Genomic DNA, 26,567 nt, shown 5'->3' with positions numbered 1-26,567 from the left:
TGGCGCAGTGGGTTCAAGTCCTGGCCTGCAGTGCCAGCATCCCATATGGGCACTAGTTCAACTCCCGGCTGCTCCACTTCCAATCCAGCTCTCTACTATGGCCTGGGAAAGCAGTAGAAGATGACCCAAGTGCCTGGGCCCCTGCACCCACATGGGAGACTCAGAAGAAGCTCCTGGCTCCTGACTTTGGATCAACTCAGCTCTGGCCATTGTGGCCATTTGGGGAATGAACCAGCAGATGTAAGACCTTTTTCTCTCTCTGGCTCTACCTCTCTATGTATCTCTGTCTTTCAAATAAATAAAATAAATCTGAAAAAAAAAAAAAAAAAAAAAGCTATCAGTTATCCTGCCCAGATTGAGGACTCTGCCTTTTCCGGGATTCTTTGAACCTTGAGTTTCTAAAAGAAAAGGCAACAAACAAATTCAATTAGTTGTTCAGTTCATTTAACAACTGTTTACTGTCCTGGTGCTGTGGACAGACTTCATGGTGCTGCCATTCTAGACAGGGACAGAACACCTAGAGATCATTAGAGAGAAGGACCTGTTCGAGGGAAGGACCCAACTCAAAGAGCTTTAAGAAAGCCTGTAATTAGCCGGCGCCGTGGCTCAATAGGCTAATCCTCCACCATGCAGCGCCGGCACACCGGGTTCTAGTCCCGGTCGGGGCGCCGGATTCTGTCCCAGTTGCCCCTCTTCCAGGCCAGCTCTCTGCTATGGCCAGGGAGTGCAGTGGAGGATGGCCCAGGTGCTTGGGCCCTGCACCCCATGGGAGACCAGGAAAAGCACCTGGCTCCTGGCTCCTGCCATCGGATCAGCGCGGTGCGCCGGCTGCAGCGGCGGCCATTGGAGGGTGATCCAACGGCAAAGGAAGACCTTTCTCTCTCTCTCACTGTCCACTCTGCCTGTCAAAAAAAAAAAAAAAAAAAAAAAAAAAAGCCTGTAATAACAGTTACTGCCTTTAGTTCAAGATAATGGGTTCTTCTTGCTAATGGGATTCCTATTACTTAGTGTTTCATTTCAAGAGGTCTGCCAAGTTTAATGTATTTCATATTTTAAAAAATTAGGTACATAAGAAATTTTCCAAAATATGCATTTCTTTATCATTTTTATAAGGAACGCTAGCAGCTGCCAGCAGGCTAGGGGACAGATTGTTTTATTCTCCATTTCTTCTTCTGATCCTTGAAAATGACTTTGCCCTCTGCTAAAAACAAGGCATCTTCTTCCTCCTGTTACACTGAGTTCATGGTTTTCAGGAGTTTTTATGATCAGAAAATGTATTCCCAGTTTCACAAAGATTTCTACTGCTACCCTGAGACTGCTTTGCAGCCAACATGTATAGCAACGCCATTGCCACCACGTGGTCCTTGTGAGTAGCTGCATCACTGATTAAACCCTAGCCACGGCCTTGCCTCAGTAAACCTGGAATGAAACCAGACAGAAGTATCTAATCAGTGTTTCAGAAGCCACATGAATATTACTCCTGTGAAAAACACCACTCTAACCTCTGTGTAGTCATTAAATAGGCCAGAACATCAGAAAAAAAATAGTGACAAGAGAATTAATTAGATACTTTCCTTTGGGTTTCCCAAAGGAATTACTTTACAACTTAAAAGACAAATTCCCATGTGGTCAATTTACTAAATACACTAGGGAGAACAACACCAAATAGGTGACCAAGTCTTCTGGATTCTAATGCTGATATGGCTTTTTAATTAGCTCTACTCTTCTATTGTATCCCCACTATCCCACTCTGATCTCACCTTTTTTAATACAGCTACATTACTGCAGAAGTTCCCTTTAGTGATATACCCCTGCTTAAACAAGTTAATACTTTCTGAATACGATGTAACTGTTACTCATTACTACGCTGAGACAGTCCAAATTCCTAATCACAGCGCTCTAAAGGTCCTCCATCCCTTGACCTCCCTTATTTCCCCCCAATATCCCCATATGCTCCATTTTCCAACAACACAGGGCAACTTCGTGTTTCCGGGTCATCCCGTTTCTCCATGTCTTTGCTTCAGTTGCTGCTTTCCTGATTTTCCAACTTAGGAAAATTCCTCTCATCTTTTTTTTTTTTTTTTAAAGGATCTATTTTATTTATTTGAAAGACAGTTAGAGAGAGGTAGAGCCAGAGGGAGAGGTATTCCATCCGCTGGTTCACTCCCCAAATGGCCACAATGGCTGGAGCTGAGACTATCTGAAGCCAGGAGCCAGGAGCTTCTTTCAGGTCTCCCACACGGGTGCAGGGGCCCAGGCACTTGGGCCGTCTTCTACTGCTTTCCCAGGCCATAGCAGAGAGCTGGATCAGAAGTGGAGCAGTAAGGACTTGAACTGGCACCTACATGGGATGCCGGTGCTGCAGGCTGGGGCTTCAACTCACTGTGCCACAGCACCAGTCCCAGCCTCTCGTCTTCCAAGGCCCAGCTCAAATGTCTCCTTTCGAAGTCCCCACCAATAGCCCATCTATCAAGAACACACGATCCCTCACTACTTGGTTTATAGCGCTCACACATCAGTATCCCCAAGTGGACAATCTGACCTCCTACATGGGAGGCATCTTCCCTTAAATCACTTCTGTCTCCCCAAAGTCCAGTAAACAGTAGGTGCTCAGTAAATGTTTAATGCAGAAATGATCCACTGAATCAATTTAATCAGTCAGATAAAAAAATTACATTTTCTATCTCCCTGTATACCTCTGCTCAGTTCTATATAACCAGAGGGAAAAGATCCCACTTCAGTATTCTGTCTGTCTGTGCTTCTCCAGATTTGTAAGCCTGACATCTGACTTAAGGTTTGGGTAGATGCTTGATAAAAGCACCTTGCAAAATGAATCCTTAACAAATAGGCATATTCCTCGGAATAAGATTGGGGATACAAAAAAAACAAAGAAATAACTTATTGAATGTCAAATATAATACAGTATGGCTAAGACAGATGGGATAAGAAACTGGATCTTAAAATCTTAAAACACATGGGACAGAATTAGGTGACAGGCATATTGACAGAACCCGAGTCCACATCCAGAAAGGATCACAGGAATTGTAAACAGAGAAAAGGTCCAAGTCTTCGCATCAATTTAGTCACCATGGCAATCCTGCAGAAGTGGCAAATACTGGTGACAGTTCAGGTACAGAGCAGGTGGTTGTCTCAAAGGTTTCTTCTTGACACTAACAGGCTTCAGACCTAGGGGGATTTGCTCTATACAGAGAATGGGCAGAAGAGGACACGCCCTCACTATTTGGAACCTTCAGGGCAATGCCAGGATTTACAAGAGTACAAAAACTGGAACCAGTGTGATGCTGGTAAAGGCACAGGAAAACTGTCAAATACTAGAGGGGCTGGAGGAGCACAAATTGGTTTAATCTTTCTAAAGCACAGTATAACAATACATACCAAAGACCAAAAATTCCAAATTCAGGAATTTATACTAAAGAAATAACCAGGGGGGCTGGCATTGTGGCGGAACCTGTTAAGCCATCGCCTGCAGTGCCAGCATCCCATTATGGGCAACGCTTTGAGTCCCGGCTGCTCCACTTCTGATTCAGCCCTCTGTTAATGTACCTGGGAAAGCAGCGGAGGATAGCCCAAGTCCTTAGGCCCCTGCACCCACGCAGGAGACCTGCAGGAGTTCCAGTTCCTGACTTTGGCTTGGCCCGGCCCTGGCCATTGAGGGCATTTGTGGAGTGAATCAGTGAATGGAAGATACCTCTCTATCTCTCCCCTTCTCTCTGTAACTCTTCTTTGGAATAAATAAAACAAATCTTTAAAGAAATAAAATAACTAGGGATATGCACAAATATTGATGTCTATCATATAGCTGTACAGAATAGCAAACTGTGCCTCTTATCCTGAAACTCTCAACATTTGGCAGTAATCAAATCAATCAAGATACACCCAAAGGATAGAATGCTATGTGACCAATAAAGTCAATGAAGGATTTTAATGACATAGCAAAAGCAAGATTATGATATAAATATGTAGAATATATTATATAAATATTTTTTACAAGATTTTATTTATTGAGAGGTAGAGTTACAGTCAGAGAGAAGGAGAGACAGAAAGAGAAGTATTCCATCTGCTGGCTCACTCCTCAAACTGCCACAATGGCTGGAGCTGGGCTAATCCGAAGCCAGGAGCCAGGAGTTTCTTCTGTCTCCTATATGCGTGCAGGGGCCCAAGAACTTGGACCATCTTTTGCTGCTTTCCCAGACCATAGCAGAGAACTGGATCAGAAGTGGAATAGCTGGATCTCAAACCAGCACCTGTCGGGCATTGCCTAAAATCTCCATTACAATATGGCGCCTGTTGGACTTTCGAGGGGCGTGTCTGCGGCTGCTGCGGTTAAGCTACATAAGATCAGACCACCGGCAGGGATAGGTCCACTTCAGTTCCGGACACGTGGACAGTGCATGATCCCTATACTTTGCTTAAGATGCCCCGGTGCATGGTCCACCCATGCCTGCATGACCTTTTTGCTGATTGTCTCCCCTACTGCGCATGTCTTTCTTAAGCTTTATAAGCCTGTACACTTCCTCAATAAAGTAGTTCCTGCTTTGACAGAACTCACGGGTGCTAGTGGTGTGCTTAGTGCTTAACCCGTCGACCTTACCTCTCCCATTCGCCTTGTCAGGGAGTGCCTGTGCTGTCTTAAGACCCCAACAAGCACCCAGATGGGATGTCTGGAGGCTTAGCCTACTATGACACAGCGTCGGCCCCCCTGCTCCGCTTCTGATCCAACTCCCTGTTAATGCACCTGAGAAAGCAGTAGAAGATGGTCTGAGTACTTGAGCCCCTGCCACATGTATGGGAGACTCTGATGGAATTCCAGGCTCCCGACTTCAGTCTGACACAGCCCTAGCCTTTGCAGTCATTTGGGGAGTGAACTAGCTAGTAGATGGAAGGTCTCACTTTCTCTGTCTTTGTTTCTCTCTATAACTCTTCCTCTCAAATAAATAAATCTTTTTTAAAAAAATATTTATTTATTTACTTAGAGGCAGAGTTACAAAGAGAGGAAGAGACCTGCTGGTTCATTCCCTAAATGGCCCCAGTGGCCGCAGCTGGGCAGATCAGAAGCCAGAAGCCTGGAGACTCTTCCAGGTCTCCCATATGGGTGAAGGGGCACAAGCACTTGAGGCATTTTTCACTGCTTTCCCAGGTGTATTATCAGGGAGCTGGATCGGAAGTAGAGCAGCAGAGACTTGAACTGGTGCCCATATGGGATGCTGGCACCCCAGGAGGATGCTTAACCTACACCATAGCACCGGCCCCTCAAACAAATAAATCTTAAAAACAAAACAAAACTCTCTCTGTAAGCCTTTCAAATAAGTAAAATAAATATATATATTTATTTATTTTATAAATAAATTTAAAAATTTATTTATTTATTTATTTGAAAGGAAGACTTACAGAGAGAGAGGTCTTTCATTCACTGGTTCACCCTCCCAAATGGCCTCAACGGCTGGAGCTGGGCTGATCCAAACCCAGGAGCCAGGAGCTTCCCCCGGGTCTCCCATGTGGATGTAGAGACCCAAGCACCTGGGCCATCTTCCACTGCTTCCCCAGGCCATAAGCAGAGAGCTGGATCAGAAAAGGAGCAGCCAGGACATGAGTCAGTATCCATACAGGATGCCAACACCGCAAGTGGAGGCTTAACCTACAGTGCCACAGTGCCGGACCCAGTAAAATAAATCTTAAAAGAAATAAAAGAAACAGGGCCAGCATTGTGGCACAGCAGGTTAAGCTGCCCCTAAGACACCAGCATCCCATACTGGAGTCCTAGCTATTTTGCTTCTCAACCAGCTTCCTGTTAATGTGTCTAGGAAGGCACAGGAAGTTGGCCCAAGTACTTGGGTCTCTGTTGTCATGTGGAAGACCACGATGGAGTTTCTGGCTTTGGTCTGGCCCAGACCTGGCTGTGGTGTGGCTATCTGGGGAATGAACCCGAAGATGGACAATCCCTCTCTGTCACTTTGCCTTTCAAATAAGTAAATAAGTAAAATGGTCTCTAATAGGAAGAAAACCCTGTAGATTTCAATTTGGTACCAAGACTAAGCACATTCCTCTTTTAATACAACAGCACTTTTAGATGTGTTTTGTTATAGGACAAATGGGTTTTGAAGGTTTAGTTAATTAAATAAATTCAGTATTTAGTATTCGCTATTAATACAGAGGGATGAGGTCAGCAAACATAAGGACGTGGGACACACAGCACTTAATGCAAGGGACGCCAAACATGCTTCTTACCTGAGTGGTTAAGATTTCGCTCTGAGAGGACAGCCCTGAGTGGACTCCAGACAGACTTGCTTCACTCTCACACCCAGATGCTGCTGCACCTTAAAAGACAATAAACAGGCTCAGATGTAAAAACACCACTAACACTGCAACTTGCTACGTCTGTTTCCTCCCACTGGCAGGGCAGGTTGCACTGTCATGTCACATAAAATGACTGAACTCCTTTCTCTGGGAGACTGCGATTTCGTCTCCGAAGTCCTAACACAGAAAACCAGAAGCAAGTCTGCCAACAATTAGGATTTTAAATCTCAATCAGAAAAGACACACTAGATGGGCAAAGGACATTTGACTTAAGGAAAAGCATCTTTGGAGGAACATATTTCAGATTTAGGAAGCAATTATTTTAACTGTACTTGCAAACTTGTAAAATGTGTTCCCCAAAAGGTGTAAACAATTAGGTCATTTCTATAAAACAGACCAGGGCAAACACAAAAACCTGCTTCCGATACCTAAGTTTGCATCCACATTCTGTCCTTGGAGATTATCTTCATCATCTGAAGCCAATTCCTTGTCACTCGTATCTTGCTGGCTTTCAGACTGATGTCTCATTTGTTTGGAAGGAGAATCAAACATCAAGAAGGGATCCTGGGAGTTTGTATTTTCATTCAAGTCTTCCACTGCACTGCACTGGGAAGAAAACAAGCTACCGGAACATTCTGATCCCTGGCTGGGGGGGTGCTCCTGGGATGCCTTTGACAGTGTCACCTCGTTATCAGAGTCGTTTAAGCTATTTTTCAATGACACGAAGTTCTCCTCTGTTTTCTCAGATACACACTCTGTGGCAACAGCACTACGCCTAGTAGATTGGGATGGTCTATCAGTTACTTTACCAAACAGTAATTGTTGGAAACAGATAAGCTCTTCATCCTCACTAGGTATATGCTCTTCTGAGGACTCTAATTTCCTAGCTTCTCTTTGGTGACTCTGAGCCAAACATGCATGGCCTGAAGGGCTAGGGGTTCTACTGCACTCTCCCCTCGGAACACTTTTACTAAACACAGCAGATCTTTCCTTAATGCCGCTCTCAGCAAAGCTGGTATTTTCCTTTATTTCATAAATATCTAACAGGTCATCAGGTGTCTCAGAACAAATCTGAGAAGCATGCCTACCTCCTATAGACTGCTCTTGGCTATCAGGAACCAGATACGAAGAGAAATCTCTATTCACAGCCTGAACTACTCCTTTGTTTTCTTCTTGCCTTTGGAGTTTGGGAAGTTCAGAATTACTTACAGGAAGACTTTGCTCACAGACTTCAGGCTGCATAAGACCTAGTCTAAGCACAGCATTTAACTCAGGTGCTCTGCTTCTGCCTGGTTGTGCTTGCATGTTTTCACCACTGGATCCTACTTCATTAACACTGGAGCATACTTCGTTAGCACTAGAGCCCCCTTCATTAATACTGCTCGAGCTGAATCCTTTCAAAGCACTTTCTCTAATGTACTCTTGGCTAATTGTGCTCACTGTGCTTGGAATGAGGCTCTCGCTTCCCACTGCTCTTTCAGATGACACGGAATGTTCCTCAGACCTTTGCCCTGACAGGTTTACCTGACGTGTGGCTTTAACAGATGGCTTGATGGGAGAAATTGGTGGCATATGATATGGGTTTTGTGACATTCCATGTTTACTTACAGCAATGAGCTCAGTTTCACTGCCTTTGGACTGAGATGACAGACAAAGCCTAGAGATCTCTTTAATGCCCCATTTGGCACAATCACCTGCCTTCTCTTTCTGACACACCACAGGAAAGCCCACAGTGCTATCGGCTGCCTGGACATGACTGATTTTCCACTCTTCCTTTCTCTGACTTTCTTCTTTTTGTTCACGTTCAAGAGTGACTTCTGGACTTTGTTTCCTTGAGGAGTTGGAGCGGGTACAGACTGCTGCACATTCCTTTTCTGGATCTCCTGGTTTTGAACACAGAGCAAATGAACGACGCTTGGAACCCATGAATGTATTCTGTAAATACTGAGTATCAAACTCACTCTCTTCCATTGCTACGCTTGTCTCTTGGTCAACTTCACTTCTCAATGGATCCTTACATTTGTCCGGGTCATTTCCAGTATCTTTCAAACAATCACGGATAAGTTCCTTGGGATTTCCAATTGCTGTGCTCTCACTCACATGTCCATTTGCTGCTGTTTTTGCCTTTCCAAGGGTGTTAGCGCCCAGTAATGAGATGCTGTCCTGAGTACCATATTCAGTATCAGGTACCAGTGAAATACTGGTACTCTCCACAGACCTTTCAGTTTGCAAGCCCCTTTCTCCACATAACAGGAGATCTTTGGGGTCTAGGGCACTATTAGGCACTTGAACTGTGTCTAGGTTCTCTTCTATTTCCCTTCTTTGAAGGCTAGGATTGACAGATTCTTGAAGTTTATTAGAACTTGAACAGTTAGTAAAAACACCAGGTATGCTTGTTAATTTTACTTCTGGGAAAACATCACTGGCATGTCTTTTACTTATTTGTTCATTTGGCTTGTTCTTCCTAGCTCCAGTTGGAGGTTCTGTATCTTCTATGACTTGAACCTGTCTGCTGTGACTGACTGGTATTTGGTCGAAATTCATTTCTTCACTGCTAGTACAACTATCAATTTGTAGTTCAGTATGATTAGGTGGGCTCGGTTTCTTATTGACTACTAGTTCAAGTGCATGAACACGCCTGGTAGAGGACTTCTTCCTCAGCCTGTTCTTCTTGGGTTTTTTTGAATTATGGACATTTAATTCTAGTTCCATATTGCTTATACTGCTGCTTATAGGTTCAACTTTAGTTCTGAAGGAAGATTCTTTTTCCAGGGATTCTGTTGGGTTAGCATTTGTCTCTTTCTGAACATAATCACCTTTTGTTTCATTCTCATTACCACGATTAGTAATATTCATCTCCTGATCATTGTCCACCGTTTGATCAGTTCCCTGATTTATCTGTGCAGGAGTTTTTGGAACAACTGCCAAATCTACCTTCTTGATAAAATCTTCAGGTTGAAGGCCTGAAGAAGTTCTTCTTTTACGTTTTAATTTATTTGCGGGTGGACACGGTACCAGTGGTTCCGCAGCAAACGCTCCTATAGTTAGATCTTCAGTTATGTGGCTCAAGTTAGGGAGGCTTGTCTTCCTGTGGTAGGTTTTCCCGAATATTTTATCTTTGATATTATTCTCTACTGGTTTGGAATGGACTCTTTTATTTTCACATATTAAAGCATTATGGGACTCACTGGCCAGTAAGTCTATTTTCTCTGTAGAACCAGAATATCCATCTATCTCCTTTGGAACTTCTAATGCACCAGTCACTTTGGCATTTGACTCAGACCGCCGGTCAAGTGAGTCATCAGGAGTTAACATTTCATTACTTCTGGAGAACCACTCGTTAACTTTCTGAATGCTGCTATTTACTGTTATCCAAGAAACATCTTGGTTATCTCCAGAGGTCTCAGGGCACGAAGGTTTCTGCTTATCCTGTTGTTTTCTCCCATACAGGCAATCAACATTCGGAACTACCTTTTTCTCTGTGCTGGGAGTCTGCCTATCATTACATGTTTCCTTACTTTCGGCCCATCTGCTCTGTTGGCTTCTTGCTAAGCCAGGCTGCTTGCTCTTATTACAGAATTCAGCCTTTTCTACATTCATTCTGTCTTTAGTGAGTAATAAACTGCTGTTCTCATGCTGTAATGAGCTGGCATGAGTATCTGTGCCACATGGCTCCACATGCAAGTTTGAAATAGAAATACCCTGATACTTTTCTGGATGCCTCTCAGTTGCATGCTTCTTAACAGTGGTCAAATCTTTATTATTGGATTGATGAGGTTCAATATTTGTTATTTCCTTCTCAGAAAACACACAAGCAGCTGAAAATACAAATAAACAAACAAACAAACAAATAAAAACAAGGTACTTAAAAAATGAACAATCATGAAAAAATACATACTTAACTTGGGGGTAATAAGGCAATGGGCTATTTTTAGAGAAACTAACCTTATTAACTACCAGATATATACAGATGTAGCTCTTACTTTTTCATGTTTTCCCTATTTACCTGGATTCTCATTATTTTCCCACAAGATAATTAAAATGTTAACATCAGAATTTTTCCTATCCCTAAACCATACTTTTTAATTCTCTAACTGCTAAGAGTGAATTAAAAACAGACTATTTGGTCATCAGTCTTTTGTTCTGGCTACAGACTTATATTTCCTATATTTAAAAACCAGTAGGCAGGGGCTGGTATTGTGGAATAGCTGGTTAAGCTACCACCTATGATACCGGCATCCCATATGGGTGCTGGTTCAAATTTCGGCTATACTACTTCTGATCCAGCTCCCTGCTAATGCCTGGGAAAGCAGGGGAAGATGGTCCACGTACTTGGGCTCCTGCACCCATTTTGGAGACCTGGAAGAAGCTGCTGGCTCTTGGCTTTGGCCTGGTTCAGCCCTGGCTGTTATGCCCATTTGGGGAATGAACCAGTGGATGGTTCTTTATATCTCCTTCTCTCTCTTTCAAATAAATACACAAATCTTTTTAATAAAAAAATAAAAATGTTGTGGCACAGCAGGTTAAGCAGTTACTTGTGAAGCCAGCATCCCACACTGGTCCACTAGTTTGAGTTCTGGCTACTCTGCTTTTGATCCAGCCCCCTACTAATGTGCCTGAAATAGCAGGGAATAACTGTGCCTCTACCATCCATGTGGGAGACCCAGATGGAGTTCCAATCTTCTGGCTTTAGCCTGGTCTAGTCCTGGCTGTTGTGGTCATTTGAGAAATGAACCAGCAGATGGTTCTGTTACTCTGTTTGTCCTTAAAACACACATGCACACCAGTAGGCAAAAGATGAAATACAAATACTTCAATTAAAAGTAAAGGGCAGGGCAGAGCAGTTGTTTGCTCCAGAGGTTAAGTTGCCCATTTGGACACTGCATCCCATATCACAGTGTCTGGGTTCTAGTCCTGGCTCCACTCCTGATTCTAGCTTCCTGTTAATGAGACATAGCAGGTAACGGCTAAAGTTGTTGGGTTCTTGCGATTCACTTGGGAGACATGGACTGAATTCCTAGCTTTTACTTTTGCCTTGAGTACCATTGAAGTATATCAGGTTATATCATGACATCTGGGAAAGATCGATATTCTAACTCTGCCAGGAGATGTGAATTATAAATGTCCAAAATGAACTTCAGAATAATCTAATTACAGAACTGTATCTATCCATTCTCTCTTCAGTATATAACAAGTGGGGAGACTTGACCTTACCCTTTTTTGCAGGATCCAAAGTGGCTTCAGCATTGGCTCCTTGAAGAGTGCTTTGTAAAAATTCTTCATTTCCCAGACTATATGGAAAAGATAGAAGCCCTAATGAGGAACATTAGTTATTTGCTCACAAAACTCTCAAATCAGCAAGACTGAATATCGTAGCTGCTCCACGTGGGCTTGTAGTAAGTCAATCAATCTGATTCAAATTCTGAAATCTGCTCTGTTAGTAACTTCTAATTCTGGTATATGTCTGTGCTGCTAAGGAGAGCACTTCTTTACTGACTTCTGGTTGAAATCCAAGGGTCAAAGGCTTGGGATATACGGTCACAAAAATCAGCAGTTTTTTTTTAAACACACACACACACACACACCAGTAGGCGAAAGATGAAATACAAATACTTCAATTAAAAGTGAAGGGCAGGGGCCGGCCCCGTGGAACACTAGGCTAATCCTCTACCTAGCGGCGCCGGCACACCGGGTTCTAGTCCCGGTCGGGGCGCCGGATTCTGTCCTGGTTGCCCCTCTTCCAGGCCAGCCCTCTCCTGTGGCCAGGGAGTGCAGTGGAGGATGGCCCAGGTGCTTGGGCCCTGCACCCCATGGGAGACCAGGAAAAGCACCTGGCTCCTGGCTCCTGCCATCGGATCAGCGCGGTGCGCCGGCCGCAGCGCGCCAGCCGCGGCGGCCATTGGAGGGTGAACCAACGGCAAAGGAAGACCTTTCTCTCTGTCTCTCTCTCTCACTGTCCACTCTGCCTGTCAAAAAAAAAAAAAAAAAAAAAAAAAAAAAAAAAAAAAAAAAAAAGTGAAGGGCAGGGCAGGTGTTTAGTGGTTAAGCTGCCCATTGCTTTATGGACATACATATCACAGCCAGAATGCAGATGGCCAAAAGATACTTTTCGTTTTCTTTCTTTTTCTTTTCTTTTTTTTTTTTTTTTTGACAGGCAGAATTAGTGAGAGAGAGAGAGAGAGAGAGAAAGGTCTTCCTTTTCCATTGGTTCACCCCCAAAGTGGCCTCTACGCCTGGCGCGTTGCGGCCAGCGTGCAGCACTTATCTGAACCCAGGAGCCAGGTGCTTCCTCCTGGTCTCCCATGAGGGTGCAGGGCCCAAGGACCTGGGCCATCCTCCACTGCACTCCTGGGCCACAGCAGAGAGCTGGACTGGAAGAGGAGCAACTGGGACAGAATCCGGCTCCCCAACCAGGACTAGAACCCGGGGTGCTGGCACCGCAGGCAGAGGATTAGCCTAGTGAGCCGCGGCGCTGGCCCAAAAGATACTTTTAAAAATGCTTAAAAATGTTATCTCGGGGCCGATGTCGTGGCATTGTGGGTCGAACAGCTGCCTGCAAGGCTAGCATCCCATATGAGCACTGTTTTGAGTGCCGGTTGTTCCACTTCTGATCCAATTCCCTGTTAACAGGACTGGGAAAATAGTGGAAGATGGCCTGAATGATTGGGACTCTGCACCCACATGGGAGACCTGGATAGAGTTCCAGGCTCCTGGCTTCAGCCTGGCTCAGTCCCAGCCACTGTGGCCATTTGGGGAGTGAGTCAGTGAATGGAAGATTTCTCTCCATCTCTTTCTCTGTGCCACTCTGCCTCTCAAATAAATAAATTAATCTTTTTTTAAAAAGTTAATCTTATTAAGACAAGAAGAAAGCTATCAAAACAAGGGGAGCACTAGGATGGAACAAACACCACTATCTTAGACAAGGTCAAGCAATAATTCCTAAAGCAAACAATCTGGCACGTAATCCAATGGGAGATGGCTTATAGATTATTATATGATTTTTATAGACAAAGTTTGAGAGAGATGTGGAATTAGGAACAGAAGAAAGAGTTGAAAAGGAGTCCTCTGATATTTTCATCAATCACAATTAGCACTGTGAAAATACTTTGGCATATGAGGAACTTGGCCAGAGGACAATCATCTGCTAGAAGCAAGTGTATGCAGAGTTCTGCTATCTCACCCTTCTGTGGACATTACTAATAAATAAATAAATCATACAAGTAAAAAGGGTATTTCTGCAGGCATAAAATGTGGGGATTAAGTTAGATGATCTCTAAAGTTTCTTCCAATCCATGATTTGAATCTAGAAAAACATCAATCCTTAACAGTAAACTAAATATGAAAACACCAGCTTTATAGACTCAGGCTTGTTTTCACTCACCTGTAATAATTCGCCTTATTAACTGTTTCTTCAGAAGAATCAGATCCTAAAAAAATTTCCCCAAAAAAACAAATTAGTAAAAGGTTTTTTGTTGAAAGAGATAAACTTAATAAAAGTACTTATTGTAAAACAGATATGCATGGGGCCAGTGCTGTGGTGTACCGCGTTAAGCCACCATCTAGTGTTGGCATCCCATATGGGCGCCAGTTTGAGTCCCAGCCATTCCACTTCTGATCCAGCTCCCTACTAATGTGCCTTGGAAAGCAGCAGAAGATGACCCAAGTGCTTGGGCCCCTGTACCCATTTGGGAGACATGGACGAAGCTCCTGGTTCGGGCCTTCTGCCTGGCCCAGCCCTGGTTCATTGGGGAGTGAACTAGTGGATGGAAGGTCTGCCTTTCTCTCTGACTCTCCCCCTTTCTCTGTAATTCTGACTTTCAAATAAATAAGCGAATCTTAAAAAGCAACCATAAACAGATATTCATTCATCCCCACTACATGGCAGACACAATGACAAATATATCAGCAATACAGAGAAGTTGTTAAAAGCACAACAACCAAAGCCTAACTTTGTAGATTTAAATCACAGCTTTAGCACTTACTAGCTTACTACCTTGGCAACATTTCTTACCTCTGTGTGCCTTATTTTTCTCATTTACAAATAAGTTTAGAGGGCTGGTGTTGTGGTACAGTGGGTAAAGCTATAGCCTGTGGCACTAGCATCTCTTATGGGTGCCAGTTCAAGTCCTGGCCGCTTCACTTCTGATCCAGCTCCCTAAGGGCCTGGGAAAAGCAGCAGAAAATGGCCCAAGTCCTTGGCCCCTGCCACCCACGTGGGAGACCTGGAAGAAGCTGCTGGCTCCTGGCTCTTGGCTTTGGCTTGGCGCAGCTCTGGCTGCTGCAGCCATCTTGGGAGTGAAACAGCAGATGGAAGATCTCTTTCTCTGTCTCTTCCTCTCTATATCTCTGACTTTCAAACAAATAAATATTTTAAAAATGTATAATAATAACAACCTAAGAGGTTTGATATGCATCTTAAATAAACTAAACAAGAACTCAACAGTGGGGCAGGCACTGTAGCATAGAGGGTTAAGTCGCCACCCATGACACTGGCATTCCATATGAGTGCAGATCCAACTCCCTGCTAATGCACCTAGTAAAGCCGCAGATGATGGCCCAAGTGCTTGGGTCCCTGTCATCCACATGGGAGACCAGGATGGAGTTCCAGGCTCCTGGCTTTGTCCTGCCCCAGTCCTGGCCATTGCAGCCATTTGGGCAGTGAACCAGCTCATGGAAAATCTCTTACTCTCTTTCTCTCTTTGTAACTCTTTCAAAAAATAAAATAGGGGCTGGTGCTGTGGTATAGCAAGTAAAGCCACAGCCTGCTACTCCAGCATCCCATATGGGCAGAGGTTCAAGTTCCAGCTGCTCCACTTCTGATCCAGCTCCCTGCTAATGTGCCTGGGAAAGCAGTAGACGGTCCAAGTACTTAGGCACCTGCCACCCATGTAGAGACCTGCATGAAGTTCCTGGCTGCTGGCTTCAGCCTGGCCCAGCCTTGACCTTTGTGCCATTTGGGAGTGAACTAGTAGTTAGAAGATCTCTCTGTAACTCTGCCTTTCAAATAAATAAAACAAATCTTAAAAAAAAAAAAGGCACCTAATATACTACAGTTTATCTAGGATTCCTCTAAATGCTGTAGCAACCCACAGGTTCTTTCTTATTTCCATTCTCTAAAATATATTTACACACGTTTATAACCAGACATCCTTTCTTTTGCCCCCTTTATAAAATAAGGTTCTTCAAAGTGGAAACTGCATTTTCACATTATTTATAGCTTACCACAGGGCTCATAAAATGATTTTATCTTCAGTACCCAAAACTCCCTGGCACAGGTATAAATTAAGATCACATTTTTTGGTAAAACTATTAAGAAAAGCAATCTAGCAACTATTATTCTCAAATCACAAAATCTGAGACCCTTACCCAATTCAATGTAGACAGACTTATTTTGAGGCTGTATCTGATGCGTTGTCCTCAGAGATCTCACAATTCCAAGGTCAGAGACTTGGACACTAAGACTGGTTTCCTGCTAAGCAGTAAAAAATGGTCAACCAGTTGTTCATCAGTTTTTAAGCTTTTTTTCCTGAAAAAACTTGAGGCCATGGATAAAACAAATTGACCATAAGCAGTTAGCTAAAATTTATGACACTTAGGAAAAATGCCAGGAAAACTACACAAGAAAATGCTTAGATATTGTATGATTTGGATATTTTCCCCTGTTTATATTTTTCCAAACTATTATTATATATAACTTTGAAGTTTTAAAATAGCATATTTTGAAGCTGATACTTGATATACACTCCTAATCACATCTGATAATAGGGTTGGCGACTAAGAAAAAATAAATTTTTAAAAAAACATAAATGATGGCAAAAAAAAAACCCCTAGCATTCCAAAGAACATTTAGTAAAGCAAAGAATATTTAAAAGCCCAACATTACTTTAACAAGCTTTTCTTCTTCCTTTTAGCACTACGTCTACTGAAAAATGCATGCTGGTATCATGAGAACTTTTTTTGAAATCTTCATTATTCATTCACATATAAGTAACAACAGAGCAAATCACGGCATTTTCTGTGACAATTATACCTTTCAAGAGGAAGTAATCTTCAAATACTTAAAAACATCAGTGACCTTGTAGCTATTTTAGATAGCATCAGGGGAGACAGAAGTCCAAAACAGGGGAAGAGCCTCTGCAGTCTCTTTTGACCACACCAGGCATCCTGACCTTCTTTGAACCCCTCTCTTACTAATGAGAACACTTGTCCAGTCATTTAATTTACCATCTTCCATTCTTAAGGACTTTTTATATAAATCCACAAACATCCAGCACATCCACTAATTTCTAATGCCCAATAAATAGATGTTGCCAGAATGAATGAAAGCAGCTTTTTCTTACCAACGTAGGATTTTTGGGTTCAATCTTTCGAAGCCCTTTGGCACGGTTTCGGTAGCCTATACTTTGAATGATAGAAACGTCCTCCTTTTGATGTTCAGGAGAGTTGTTTTTCTTTTTTGAAAAGTCATAACTGTTTGCAACTGTGAATTACAAAGGAAAACACTATTTTTTTCTAGTTAGGAAAAAATGTTCTTTGTTCTAAGACAATGCATTAAGGTTACTTACAATCTTCTTAAAACAACTTTGGAAATTCTACTTCTAGGAAACGCACACACACACACGTCAAACTTATTTCTAGGCCTTCCCCCCACCACCACCTCAATGCCAACAAATTTGCCTGTTAAATCCTATTTTACTGAACCCAAGACACCAACAATGTGAGATGTGCTGTTATCTTCTGAACCACCAAGACAGAAAATCCACTAAATTAAACAATGATGCACCACTCATGATAACTTCAGACGTGTTAAATGTGAAAAAAAGTACATCTTAGGGTTGATAAAATAAAGCACGAGGCACTGATTTACAAAATAGGTTACTGGGACAGGCATTTAGTATAGCAGTTAAGACATGGATTAAAGCTTCTTGCTAATGTTCCTGAGAAAAAAGCGGAGGATGACCCAAGTGCTTGGGCCCTTGCAACCACATAACAGACCTGCAGGAAGTTCCCAGGTCCTGGCTTTGGCCTGGCCCAGCCCTGGCCATTGTAGCCATGTGGGGAGTGAGTCAGCAGATCAAAGACCTCTCTGTATGTCCATTTCTCTCTCTCTCTGAGATTGTGCGTTACAAATAAATAAAATAAATCTTAAAAAAAAAAAAAAAGGACAAAAAAACAAAGACATGTGTTAAGATGCTTTTGCCCTGTATGGAAGTACATGGTTTCAGTTCATAGCTCCAGCTCATGACTCCGGCTTTCAGCTAACAAAGACCCTAGAAGGTAGGCGGCAGTGGTGATGGCTCAAGTAATTGTATTTCTTGGGGCTGGCATTATGGTGCAGCAGGTTAAGCCACTGCTTAGATGCTGGCATTCCATGTAGGTATGCTTGTTTGAGACCCAGCTACTCCGCTTCTAATCCAGTTCCCAGCTAATGGGACAGGGAAGGCAACAGAAAATGGCCTCAAGTGTTTGGGCACCTGACACTCATGTGAGATACTCAGACAAAGTTCCTGGCTTCTGGCTCCAGCCTGGCTATGGAGGCCATTTGGGGCATGAACTAGTGGATGGAAGATCTCTCTTTCTATATACATAACTATCTCTGTTGTTCTGCCTTTCAGATAAATAAATCTTAAAAAAAAAAGTAATTGTATTCCTGCCACCCATGTGGAAGCCCTGGCTTGAGTTCCTGGTTCCCAGTTTTGGCCCAGCCCAGGAGTAAACCAGTGGATGAGAGCTCTACCTGTCTGCGTACATTTCAAATATATTTTTAAAAAATTATAGATATGAAGATAAAATTAACCTAGACCAAAAAGTCTTATCACCTATTCACAGAAAATACTACAGCAAGCTTCTGGAATTTTCATGGACAGCCATTGAACATCAGCCTCAGGGCTGTGCAATACTTACAGGGCAATCCTGTGTCAAGCTCAAAAGCCTGAATCATTTTCAATAGCTCTTCAACAAGTTGACTAAATCTTGTACTCTCTTGAAGGCTTCTGAAATTAAATCGTTTGAGAGGCACACTTAGTAAGTGATTATCAACTTTTTAAGAACACTAAAATAAGGAAAGACATGTAAACAAATAGCAGTAGTAAACTTTTATTCAAAGAACAAAGCTATTAGACTACAATCAATACATCACTGGCATCAGAATAAAGTATGTGGCAGTACTGACTGCTTTTACAATTTTTTCTTATTCTATTAAAGCTACCAAAAGCCTCAAACTATCTGATATACTACTACCCTGAATCAATGATAGATACAAATCTACTGTATAGAGAAATTATTTCATTCATTCCTTTAAATATTTGTATGCTTACTATTTCTCCAAAGACTGAAGAACAGTAATTGTATTAGATGACACAAAGATACTGACCTAACAGAACATACATGTGACAGGACAGATACACAATACATAAATACATTGTTTTTATTAAATAATTAGGTGGAAAATAAATGTAATGAAGCATAGATGTTGGACAAAGTGGTTATGATGCCAGTTGGGACACTCACATCCCATATCAGAGTGCCTGAGTTTGAGTCCTGGCTCCACTTAGAATTTCAGCTTCTTCCTAATCCAGGGGAGGCAATGGTAATTTCTCATGTACTTGGGTATCTGCTCAGATGCAGTTCCTGGCTGTCAGCTTCAGCCTGGCCCAGCCCTAGCTGCTGAGGGCTTTTAGGGAGAGAGCCAGCAGATGAGAAATTTCTGTTTCCGTATCTCTGCCTTCCAAATAAATAAATAAAAAGTAAAACAAAAAACCTGTAAGATCTTGCACTGTTCAGAAGCATTAGGAAGACAGTAAGTTGCTGATTCCCAAATAGGCAAATGTCCATAAAACTTGCAGGAAACAATTTTAGAAATAATTTTCAGGGCCGGCGCTGTGGCGTAGGAGGTAAAGCCACCACCTGCAGTGCCAGCATCCCATAGGGTGCCAGTTCAAGTCCCGGCTGCTCCACTTCCGATCCAGCCCTCTGCTATGGCCTGGGAAAGCAGTATAGGATGGCCCAAGTCCTTGGGCCCCTGCACCCACATGGGAGATCCAGAAGAAACTCCTAATTCCTGGCTTTGGATTGGCATAGTTCTGGCTGTTGTGGCAAACTGGGGAGTGAACCAGTGGATGGAAGAACTCTCTCTCTCTCTCTGTGTAACTCTGACTTTCAAATAAATAAATAAATCTTTTTTTTTAAAAAGAAAAGAAATAATTTGCTTCAGAACTAGCATCGTGGCATAGCAGATAAGGCTACCACCTGCCACGCCCACATCCCACATGGGTGCTGGTTCCAGTCCTGGCTACTCTACTTTTTTTGTTTGTTTTGTTTTTTATTTGACAGATAGAGTTAGACAGTGAGAGAGAGACAGAGAGAAAGGTCTTCCCTCCATTAGTTCACCCCCAAAATGGCCGCTATGGCTGGAGCTACGCCGATCTGAAGCCAGGAGCCAGGTGCTTTCTCCTGGTCTCCCATGCAGGTTCAGGGGTCCAAGCACTTGGGTCATCCTCCACTAACCTCCGGGCCACAGCAGAGAACTGGACTGGAAGAGGAGCATTCAGGACTAGAACCCAGTGCCCATATGGGATGCCGGCACCGCAGGCAGAGGATTAACCAAGTGAGCAACAGTGCCGGCCCCTACTCTACTTCTGATCTAGCTATCTGTTAATGGCCTGGGAAAAGCAGAATATGGCACAAGTACTTGGGCCCTTGCCACCCATTTGGAACACCTAGAAGAAGCTCCTGGCCTCTGGTTTCAGCCTGGCCCATTACTGGCCATTGTGGCCATCTGGGAAGTGAACCAGTGGATGGAAGATCTGTCTCTCCCTCTCTATAACTCTGACTTTCAAATAAATAAACAAATCTTTAAAAAGAAAAATAATTTGTCTGCTAAACACTTTACGCATTTTTAAACAAGAAAATGAATGGTTTTATAGGAACACCAGTTAAACTATTATTTAAGAATTTCCACTCCCTCTTGCTGTTGTTACTTCCAACCTCCCATCAATACCCAAACTGTATACCTTTTGGTTATATCATTCTTACACAAAGGACATTGTGAGGGCCCTTTCTTCTGGTTGAGAAGCTTCAGCATACAAAATCTATAAATTATAAAGAAGAAAAGAACATTTCAAGTTTATTTTTGTAGGCAGAATACTCAAAAGGCAAAGAACCTCAAAAAGATAATCTCACAATACTCTGAAAGAGCCATTTAAAAGGTAATGGCCGGTGAATTACAACCAATGGTTTTCTCTAATTGTTTTTAGATGCTGCATAAGCAGGAAACCAAACCACATAAGCAATGATCTATGAAAACTGAACTTACATGCATATGGCTTTCTGTTATGATAAAAAGGTATTAAGATGTTAATATGGCACATTTAATGATATATAATCCACATAAAATTATTATAATTAGTTGAAAAACTCAGCACCTTACTATAAAGCTACAATAATCAAGACATTGTAGCGTTGGCATAAGGACATATAAGGGGCCAGTGTTGTAGCATGGCAGGTTAAGCTGCAGCTTGTGATGCATCTAGTAACAGAGTGCACCTTTGAGTCCCAGTTGCTCCACTTCCAATCCAGTTTCCTGCTGATGTGCTTGGGAAGCCAGCAGATCATGGGCCATATGCTTAAATCCCTGCCACCCACGTGGGAGACATGGATGAAGTTCCTGGCTCCTAGCTTTGGGCTGGCCCAGCCCTGGTTGTTGTGGCCATTCGGGGAGTGAACCAGCACATTATCCTGGAGCCACACAGAAGCGGAGCAGCCAGGAATTGAACTGGTATTCCAAACGGGATGCCTGGTATGCAGGCCATCACATGCAGCGACTTTAAGACATGGTGCTGGGACTGCTGTTGTGGCACAGGGAGTAAAGCCGCTGTCTGAGACACTGCCTGTATCACATAGGGGCGCTGGTTCAAGCCCTGCTGCTCTACTTCCAACCCAGCTCCTTACTAATGCCCATGGGGGGAAGGTGTACCCACGTGGGAGACCCGAAGATCTGGAAGAAGCTCTTGGCTCCAAGCTTTGGTGGTCTGGCCCTTCCCTGGCCATTGTGGCCATTTGGGGAGTGAACCAGCAGATGAAGATCTCTTTTATCTCCCTCTTTCTCTTACTCTGCCCTTCAAATAAATAAAATAAATCTTTTTTTTTTTTTTTTTTTTTGACAGGCAGAGTGGACAGTGAGAAGACAGAAAGGTCTTCCTTTTGCCGTTGGTTCACCCTCCAATGGCCGCCACGGCCGGCGCACTATGGCCGGTGCACTGCGCTGATCCGAAGGCAGGAGCCAGGTACTTATCCTGGTCTCCCATGGGGTGCGGGGCCCAAGCACTTGGGCCATCCTCCACTGCACTTCTGGGCCATAGCAGAGAGCTGGCCTGGAAGGGGGGCAACCGGGACAGAATCCGGCGCCCCAACTGGGACTAGAACCTGGTGTGCCGGCGCCGCTAGGTGGAGGATTAGCCTATTGAGCCACGGCACCGGCCTAATAAAATAAATCTTAAAAAAAAAAACAACACACAGTACTGCAATGCCTGCCCCATAGTGCCCTCGCCTAATCCATACAGACCTGAAGTATATTCATTCTACAGTAGAGACTTATCTCAGACCACCCAGAAAAAGGGTGAAGGTGATGTTGAATCCAGGGTTGAATTGCAGAAAGTCAGTCATTCTCTGAGAAAGTGAATGCAGAGGGGCCAGTGCTGTGGTGCAGCGGGTTAACGCCCTGGCCTAAAGCGCCAGCATCCCATATGGGTGCTAGTTCAAGACCTGGCTGCTCCACTTCTGATCCAGCTCTGCTATGGCCTGGGATAGCAGTAGAAGATGACCCAAGCCCTTGGGCCCCTGCACCCACGTGGGAGACAGACCCAGAAGCTCTTGGCTCCTGGCTTTGGATCGGTACAGCTCTGGCCGTTGCAGCCAATTGGGGAGTGAACCATCAGATGGAAGACCTCTCTCTCTCTGCCTCTCCTCTCTCTGTGTGTGTAACTCTGACTTTCAAATAAATAAAATAAATCTAAAAAAAAAAAAAAAAAAGTGAACGCAGGTAGGCAGGATCAAGGAGATTCAGATGCTACACAGAAGCTTCAACTATCATATTCTACTCAACAATGACAGAGTTTAGAGGATAAGGGTGTTAAAAAGCTATCTGCATTGCACATAAATACCCTTTAAAGACACAGAATAGAAGTTACTACTCCTTGGAAACACATAAGATGCAAATACTACCTGTACTCAAAGAAGCATCAATGTATTACCCTGGCAAATAGCACAGTGAACAATTCTGAGTAGGAGTACGGAGGGAATCCCCAATCATTCCTGTAGTACTGTAGAATACAGTAGAGTGACATTTTTTTCCTAGCTTTCTCTAGATCAAGATGTTATTCAAATGATAAAGATATTACAGGGGCCAGTATTGTGCTACAGGTTATGCTGCCACCTGCAATGCCAGCATCCCATATGAGTGCATGTTTGAGACCTGGCTGCTCCATTTTCAACACAGCTCTCTGCTAATGCACCTGGGGAAGCAGCAAAAGATGACCCAAGTACTTGAGCCCCTGCACCCATGGATGACCTTGATGGGAGTTCCAGGCCGCTAGCTTCAGCCTGGCCCAGCCTCAGCCATCGTGGCCATCTGGGAAGTGAACCAGCAAATGAAAAATCTCTCTCCCTCTTTCTCTGTAACTGCCTTTCAAATAAATAGGTCAATCTTTTTTGTTTGTTTGTTTTTAAACAAAAAGGTATTACAGAAGAGATCCCTGAAAAAGTTGATTTATAACATGGGCATTATACTGGATTTTTTTTTTTTGGACAGGTACAGTTATAGACAGTGAGAGAGAGAGAGACAGAGAGAAAGTCTTCCTTCCGTTGGTTCACTCCCCAAATGGCCGCTACGGCTGGTGCTGTGCTGATCTGAAGCCAGGAGCCAGGTGCTTCTTCCTGGTCTCCCATGGGGTGCAGGGCCCAAGCACTTGGGCCATCCTCCACTGCCCTCCCGGGCCACAGCAGAGAGCTGAACTGGAAGAGGAGCAGCCAGGAGTAGAACCCAGCGCCCATATGGGATGCCGGCGCCACAGGCGGAAGATTAACCAAGTGAGCCACAGCGCCAGCCCCTATACTGGACTTTTAATTCTAATGTATCAGTCAAGACTCAATTTAAATTATGACTGATTCTCTACTGCCTACCATATTCTCCATACTGGGGATTTGCAAGTCTTCCTTAATCTCCCACTGCTGCCAACTCTAATCCTCTCAATCTCATCAGCTATCTTCACCTCCATCTTCACTGGGCTCAAAGCACTTTAACTTTCCCTGCCTCCAAATCTTTCTACAGAACTACTCTTACTCCATTACTCCATGAGTAACAACTGTCCCTCTTGACTGCATTCATCTTCAGTTTCCAACCTCTCAGCCTGCTCTAGGACCTTTTCTCATGCAAATGCCTTCTCCTCTCTAAGGGCTTATACATATGCAAAGATAAGTTATTTTTCCTGGGCATACATTATTTTCTTATCTTTCCTCCGTCTGTGATTGTCTTCCACATGTTCTTGAAGTACATATTAATGATCTTATAACTCACTATGATAGCATCTTCAGTATTTATTACTCAGGTGACAGGAAGGCATGCAGTAGATATTGCAGAAAGATTCTCATCGAGAGAGCGTGTTAAGTCTCAGTGTATAAAAGTTCATCTTCAGCTATCTGGAACCTTGTAAACACTGGGACGTTCTTGTTTTACAAAGTCTCCACCTGGGAACAAACTGATCACATAAATACCCTTTAAAGAGTATTTTAGTCTGATAGTCTGAGAAGCACTGATGCAGAGGCCACAGTCAGAAATTCTTAAAGCTAGGGAGAAAGTTGTGCTGCCCTGGCATGAGGCCGGCGGGGAACAGGACAGAGGAATCAGAAGGAAACAGGAACCGACTGAATGCTGGGGCTGACAGGGGAAACGGGAAAAAGACTGGAAATGGGTTTCTGGATCCTTGTTGGAACGCAGAATGTAAAGAGTAAGAATTCAGAGGGAGGAAAGCACCAGCCAGCTGGCAGATGTGTGCTTAGAGGACATCTCTCCAAAAAGAACAGGTTTCCTGCAGCTTCAGCCAGCTCTCATTATCCTTAAAACAGCAGCTGTTCCCTTTTCTAGGTTATGGAAGCATCCTAAGAATCTGGTGGAAATTATGGATTCCCTTCCTCAAAAAAGTACATGTTCATAGTTTTTAATACAACTTAAAAATTTTTAAAAAGATTTATTTATTCTGAAAGCCAGAATTATAGAGAGAGAGGGAGAGACAAGGGAATTAGTTCACCTCCCCTATGGCTGTAATGGCCAGTGCTGGGCCAGGCCAAAGCCAGGAGCCAGGAGGTACACCTACTTCTTCCGCGTTGTAGGCAGGGGCCCAAACACTTAGGCCATCCTCCAATACTTTTCCTAAGCCATTAGCAGGCAGCTGGATTGGAAGTGGAGCAGCTAGGACCTGAACTGGCACCCACATGAAATACTGGTGTTGCAGGCAGCAGCTTTAACTGCTATACCACAATGCCCACTGGTTCCTTAATATAACTAAATTTAAAATTGAATGTAATTTTACAAAGTCATGAACTCAAAGTTAAGAACTCTTGAATTTAAAAATTCCTGGTTGTCTCTGGGGAGAAAAGGGAGAAGCAGGAGTTTGGGATGGAAGTGGAAGGAACATATTTTACATCATAAACACTTTTGTGTTAATAAACTCATTACCCAGAACATGGTTTGCTTTTCCAATAAAAGACACTCAGGCATGGTGTTGTGGTACAGTGTGTTAAGCTGTTAGGTAGGAAGGTAGACATTAGCCTACACATGTGAGAGGAGCTAATCAACAACAAGGGGAATTTTGTGCAGTTGCATGATGGAAGTGTAGAAGCCACCTTAGAAGTACATCAGCATTTGTGCATCAAAAGCCTTGCTCATGTTTAATAACCTTCTTGGGGGGGGGGGGGGGTCACAGCCCTCCCCTGGGAGTCGGGGGGAAGTTTAGGGGAGTCTTCCCTGCCCTGTGCCAGGGGTTCTGTTAGGTCCAATAACATTGTGCTGATCAAGTTCTAGGAGGAATTTCAGGAATTCCACACCCAGAGAGCCCTCAACTCACCAATATCCCAGAAGAGGGAAAGGTGGAAAAAACTGTAGGCCATTTTCATATCTATAAAACTCTCAGTTCTTTGCTGAGATGCCTGGCTGGTATATAAGGTGTATCTTCTTCATTAACTTGCTACCCCACTTACTACTTCTCTCTAGTTCGTGTCTGAAATTCTTTTCTTGCAAGAAGACAAGGACCTCTGATCCAGCAGGCTCCAATAACAAAGTCACCACTTGCAATCCCAGCATCCCATAATGGAATAATGGTTTGAGTCCCTGCCGCTCGGCTTCCGATCCATCTCCCTGCTAATACATTCTAAAATGCCTGGGAAAACAGCAGCAGAAGATCGTCCAAATGGAGTTATGAGTTCCTGGCTCTGGCTGGCCCACCCCCAGATGGAAGATTGATCTATCATTTTGCCTTTCAACTACATTTTTAAAAGATCAAAACTTTGGGGCCAGCGTTGTGCTATATGAGTTAGGCCACCGCATACAATGCTGGCATCCCATGTTGGCACCAGTTTGAGTCCCAGCTGCTCCACTCCTGATCCAGCTCTCTGCTAATGCATCTGGGAAGGCAGCAGAAGATGGCCCAAGTGCGTGGGCCCCTGCTACCCATGCGGAAGACCCGGAAGAAACTCCTAGCTCCTGGCTACGGATTGGCCTAGCTCCAGCCATTGTGGTCATTTGGGGAGTGAACCAGCGAATGAAGACCTTTCTCCCTCTCTCTCTGCCTCTGCAACTCTGCCTCACAAATAAAATAAATCTTAAAAAAAAAAAAAAAAAAAAAAAAGGCATTCCGAAAGAACCAGTGGTGTGGTACAGGAGGTTAATTGACGCCAGCATCCCATATGAGCTCTGACTTGATCCCCAGCTGGACTGCTCCGATCCAGCTCCCTGCTAATATCCCTGGGAAAACAACAGAAGATAGCCCAAGTGGTTGGGTCCCTGCTACCCATGTGGGAGACCTGGGTGAAGTTCCAGCTCCTGGCTTTGGCCTGGCACAACTCTGGCTTTCTGGCCATCTGGGGAGGGAAACAATAGACAGAAGGTCTTCCTCTCTCTGTAACTGACTTCCAAATAAATCAATAAATCTAAAAACAAAACAACAAACAAAAAAAAAGTACTCTGAGACACAATGGAGAGT

General features: G+C 43.6%; 1 protein-coding gene across 9 annotated transcripts in view; it reads right to left on the bottom strand.

The window, feature by feature from the left end:
* Positions 1-26,567, bottom strand: part of BRCA1 (BRCA1 DNA repair associated) — a 70,693-nt gene that overhangs the window by 32,427 nt on the left and 11,699 nt on the right. For 2 of the 9 annotated variants that reach the window (XM_017349213.4, XM_089317736.1), the window contains 8 exons: positions 20,328-20,405; positions 18,220-18,308; positions 16,656-16,795; positions 15,682-15,787; positions 13,697-13,742; positions 11,530-11,606; positions 6,744-10,133; positions 6,247-6,335 (listed from right to left, as the gene is read on the bottom strand). In XM_017349213.4, the coding sequence (XP_017204702.3) occupies positions 6,247-6,335; positions 6,744-10,133; positions 11,530-11,606; positions 13,697-13,742; positions 15,682-15,787; positions 16,656-16,795; positions 18,220-18,308; positions 20,328-20,405 (4,015 nt within the window). The remainder of the gene's footprint in view (positions 1-6,246; positions 6,336-6,743; positions 10,134-11,529; positions 11,607-13,696; positions 13,743-15,681; positions 15,788-16,655; positions 16,796-18,219; positions 18,309-20,327; positions 20,406-26,567) is intronic. The other 7 variants (XM_008271549.5, XM_008271548.5, XM_008271550.5 and 4 more) reach the window with 7 other exon arrangements.

Source organism: Oryctolagus cuniculus, chromosome 17 (genome assembly GCF_051225735.1).
Source record: "Oryctolagus cuniculus isolate XC-2025 breed Fujian yellow rabbit chromosome 17, ASM5122573v1, whole genome shotgun sequence".
Taxonomy (NCBI): Eukaryota; Metazoa; Chordata; class Mammalia; order Lagomorpha; family Leporidae; genus Oryctolagus; species Oryctolagus cuniculus.
Note: the sequence above shows the minus strand (reverse complement) of the source record. Positions and strands in the feature narration are given on the sequence as shown.